This window comes from Branchiostoma floridae, chromosome 13 (assembly GCF_000003815.2).
Source record: "Branchiostoma floridae strain S238N-H82 chromosome 13, Bfl_VNyyK, whole genome shotgun sequence".
NCBI classification, from domain to species: domain Eukaryota; kingdom Metazoa; phylum Chordata; class Leptocardii; order Amphioxiformes; family Branchiostomatidae; genus Branchiostoma; species Branchiostoma floridae.
Window position 1 is genome coordinate 880,455 of NC_049991.1, and position 4,252 is coordinate 884,706.

General features: G+C 44.0%; 2 protein-coding genes across 2 annotated transcripts in view; both read right to left on the bottom strand.

Moving 5' to 3' along the window:
- Window positions 1-1,922, bottom strand: part of LOC118429294 — a 9,025-nt gene extending 7,103 nt beyond the window's left edge. The window contains exons 1-5 of the mRNA XM_035839775.1: window positions 1,860-1,922; window positions 1,474-1,710; window positions 1,133-1,288; window positions 785-1,018; window positions 414-551 (exon numbers count right to left, since the gene is read on the bottom strand). Of these exons, the coding sequence (XP_035695668.1) occupies window positions 414-551; window positions 785-1,018; window positions 1,133-1,288; window positions 1,474-1,546 (601 nt within the window). The 5' untranslated portion in view covers window positions 1,547-1,710; window positions 1,860-1,922. The remainder of the gene's footprint in view (window positions 1-413; window positions 552-784; window positions 1,019-1,132; window positions 1,289-1,473; window positions 1,711-1,859) is intronic.
- Window positions 1,923-1,945: 23 nt separating this feature from the next.
- LOC118429297 (vicilin-like seed storage protein At2g18540) overlaps window positions 1,946-4,252 on the bottom strand; it is a 4,364-nt gene continuing 2,057 nt past the window's right edge. Inside the window, exons 2-5 of the mRNA XM_035839778.1 lie at window positions 3,070-3,320; window positions 2,416-2,673; window positions 1,996-2,273; window positions 1,946-1,949 (exon numbers count right to left, since the gene is read on the bottom strand). Of these exons, the coding sequence (XP_035695671.1) occupies window positions 1,946-1,949; window positions 1,996-2,273; window positions 2,416-2,673; window positions 3,070-3,320 (791 nt within the window). The remainder of the gene's footprint in view (window positions 1,950-1,995; window positions 2,274-2,415; window positions 2,674-3,069; window positions 3,321-4,252) is intronic.

A 4,252-nucleotide genomic window follows, 5' to 3' on the forward strand; every position in this document is an offset into this window, starting at 1 on the left:
ATCCCGAACCCAATTTTGCTTATGTTGGAGATTGAGCCTACCCTTGTAAAAATCATTTAGCGAAAGTATGAGGTCGTATGTCTAGTTTGATGAATTACATAAATTTAATCCTGTTCTGCATAATCCTTATACGATTGCATCAATCATAACCTGAGCTATCTACTTGCAAACAAAATCATCACAATTTATCTATGCCCTCTTGGGTAATCCCCTTCCAAATTCTCCATCAGAAAGACCTCTTGCCCCTACCAAAATACACTGCTTGAAGGCTCAAATTCATATCATTTCTTTCCAAACCCCAGAGATATAACCCAATGCAAAATCATGATCATAGCATGTTAAAAATTTGAGAAGTCAAAATCGGAAGTTCTGTTGAAATATCATAGAAAGCCGCTAAGGGCCTTAAATCAAACCTATGATTTGTCGTCTGTAGATCTTGTTGTCTAGGTTCACACCCCATACTTGGCGGCTGCTAGAGCTGATGTAAACTTCTATCAGACCTCCTTCAACTTGCTGCCAGGTAGTACCCTGAGGTGTCCCAGCGCTGAAACCTGCAATGAGAGACAGTTGTCTTAGTCAACCATATTGTTAATGAGAGACCCGGAGAAACAAAAAGTGTCAATCACAACAGTTAATAATTGACAGAAAGACTGACGTTCTAACTAACTAGAAAATAAACTGACTTTCAGATATTGTAGACAATAATGTACTTTTCAAGATCCTCTTTCCGATTGTATGATATCTCAGCCTTTCCTACTCATTGCATAGAAATATAGGAGCCTACCGCGTCGTAGGTAGATCTGGTTGTTGCTGCTGACGCCCCACACTTGGCCATTTCCTGACGAGATTTGTTTCAAGGCGCTGCCGCTGACCTGTTCCCACCCAGTTCCAGGTGAATCCTCATTGCCGTATGTTCCCGTGCGATAGTAGATCTGGTCGTTGGTGTCCACACCCCAGACGCCGACTGCTCCAACCGTCACGAATTTCATCTTCCCATCGATGTGCTCCCATCCTTCTCCTGTAGGTATGAAGACGAGACAGGACAGGTATCAAGACAGGGCAAATATTTCATTAGGTTTCCTACAAGCTTGCATGAATTTGTGACACGTAGATCGTAGCGGAATCATCCCACCTGCTGGATTGCTTGCTGTGATTCCAGTTCGCCGGAAGATGTTATCCCCGGCGTCTACGCCCCACACCTGATTGCTGGTTGGGCTGACATACACCTGTTTCAGCTTTCCTGGCATCGGGCGCCAGTCAGATCCTTGAGGAGAACTCGAACTTATTCCTATAGTATCAGATTATTGGAGAGACATGTAGGTATCAGTGCTGGGGAGATAGACAGGAAACCTCTAGAATTCATGAGTGAGCTGGTGCTTTACTTTGGTGGACTTGAAATCGACCTTTTATCTGGCCTTGTGAAGGCAATGTACCAAAGGTCAAGGGACCAAGACATATTGACCAATGACTAACCTAATCGGATATAGACATCATAGCCCCTGTTGACTCCCCACACAACGTTGTTTCCGACTGAGATCTGATTCATGAGGCCACCTATGATTACCCAGCCCGTGCCCGGAGAGGCTTCGTTGTTGTAAGTTCCATCTCTATAGAAGATCCGGTCGCCACCGGTCACTCCCCAAACACCTGATGCACCAACGGCCACGAAGTTCAGCAATCCCTCAATAAGTTCCCATTCGGTTCCAGCATCTGTATAAGAAATGTTTTCAGATTAATTATGCGAAAGAGGTCTTCATTCGCATAATTGATGTCTGTTAATGATATTCTTTATGTAAGACATATTCTATGTCTAAAAGCCCCATCGTAGAACATGCTGTGCAGAGATATTACATCTTTACCTTCCGCCTTTTCAGTCTCTTTCTTCGCCTCTTCAGCTGCCGGTTCAGCTTTCTGTTCTGTATCTTCAGTTTCTTTCTTCGCCTCTTCAGCTGCCGGGTCAGCTTTTGGTTCCTCCTTTTCAGTCTCTTTCTTCGCCTCTTCAGCTGCCGGTTCAGCTTTTGGTTCCTCCTTTTCAGCCTCTTTCTTCGCCTCTTCAGCTGCCGGTTCAGCTTTCTGTTCTGTATCTTCAGTTTCTTTCTTCGCCTCTTCAGCTGCCGGGTCAGCTTTTGGTTCCTCCTTTTCAGTCTCTTTCTTCGCCTCTTCAGCTGCCGGTTCAGCTTTTGGTTCCTCCTTTTCAGCCTCTTTCTTCGCCTCTTCAGCTGCCGGTTCAGCTTTCTGTTCTGTATCTTCAGCCTCTTTCTTCGCCTCTTCAGCTGCCGGTTCAGCTTTTGGTTCCTCCTTCTTTGCTTCTTCAGCTGCCGGTTCAGCTTTTGGTTCCTCCTTTTCAGCCTCTTTCTTCGCCTCTTCAGCTGCCGGTTCAGCTTTTGGTTCCTCCTTCTTCGCCTCTTCAGCTGCCGGTTCAGCTTTTGGTTCCTCCTTTTCAGCCTCTTTCTTCGCCTCTTCAGCTGCCGGTTCAGCTTTTGGTTCCTCCTTTTCAGCCTCTTTCTTCGCCTCTTCAGCTGCCGGTTCAGCTTTTGGTTCCTCCTTTTCAGTCTCTTTCTTCGCCTCTTCAGCTGCCGGTTCAGCTTTTGGTTCCTCCTTTTCAGCCTCTTTCTTCGCCTCTTCAGCTGCCGGTTCAGCTTTTGGTTCCTCCTTTTCAGTCTCTTTCTTCGCCTCTTCAGCTGCCGGTTCAGCTTTCTGTTCTGTTTCTTCAGTCTCTTTCTTCGCCTCTTCAGCTGCCGGTTCAGCTTTTGGTTCCTCCTTTTCAGTCTCTTTCTTCGCCTCTTCAGCTGCCGGTTCAGCTTTTGGTTCCTCCTTCTTTGCCTCTTCAGCTGCCGGTTCAGCTTTTGGTTCCTCCTTCTTTGCTTCTTCAGCTGCCGGTTCAGCTTTTGGTTCCTCCTTTTCAGCCTCTTTCTTCGCCTCTTCAGCTGCCGGTTCAGCTTTTGGTTCCTCCTTTTCAGTCTCTTTCTTCGCCTCTTCAGCTGCCGGTTCAGCTTTTGGTTCCTCCTTCTTTGCCTCTTCAGCTGCCGGTTCAGCTTTTGGTTCCTCCTTCTTTGCTTCTTCAGCTGCCGGTTCAGCTTTTGGTTCCTCCTTTTCAGCCTCTTTCTTCGCCTCTTCAGCTGCCGGTTCAGCTTTTGGTTCCTCCTTCTTTGCTTCTTCAGCTGCCGGGTCAGCTTTTGGTTCCTCCTTTTCAGTCTCTTTCTTCGCCTCTTCAGCTGCCGGTTCAGCTTTTGGTTCCTCCTTTTCAGCCTCTTTCTTCGCCTCTTCAGCTGCCGGTTCAGCTTTTTCTTCCGCCTTTTCAGTCTCCTTTTCGTCGTCCTCTGTTAGGAGACACAATGATACGAGGATAAGTTAACAAGTAATTGAAGTGGTTTTATGACGGACTCATTTTTTGACTGAATGAGTTGCAAGGCAAAAAGTATACATCCCCTTGAGATTGAATTATCTAAATTTGTTTTTGTTTGGTTTATGAGTGTCTGAGCTGCAAGATAACTTTGGAAGCCCGTTGGAAGAAACGCGAGGTCTAATAAAGCCGAACCCATTTTGCCTATGTTTATGCACATGTTTATTGGGAACTCTGAAATCCAATCATTTTTTCTTTTCTTGAGTGAAGTGAGGTACAAGCGGTCGTCAGGGCCATGAGGGTGTGGGGTGTTGCAGTTTCCGTATCATATTTTCCCATCAACTAAGATGAATTAAAATTAGCATGCTTTTTTACTTTTAAATAGTGGACGACTGAGTCAAGTTTCGGTTTCTTTTAGTCAATTGAAATGTAGTCTACGAAAACTTTGAATTAACCAATGACGAAGCCAAACTGGCTCCATATCACAACTAACTCTATCCTAGCAGCTGTAAATAAGAAAATGATTGAGACTTAAGAAATGAAAATTTAACTTATAGAAACATTTGTTATTATACATGTGTAAGAAAGAAAGGTAGTATATAATATAACATACTCAAGCTGTAAGACATATACAATCCATCTTTCTTACACATGTATAATAACACCTGTTTCTGTAAGTTAAATGCCAATTTTCATTCCTTAATTCTCAATGTCATTGACAATTTTAGTACATCAAATAGCGCAAATACTTTCTAAGTTTAGAATATCTTAAAATTGTCAGGTTGGACCTTAGAGATATTGACTCGTTGAATATAAGTATCTAATTTCTATCTTGATGCACCCTTCGAGGAGACTATTTCAAATTATAGCTTTTTTTTTTTGCTAACTCGTAACCTACCTATTTGCGCC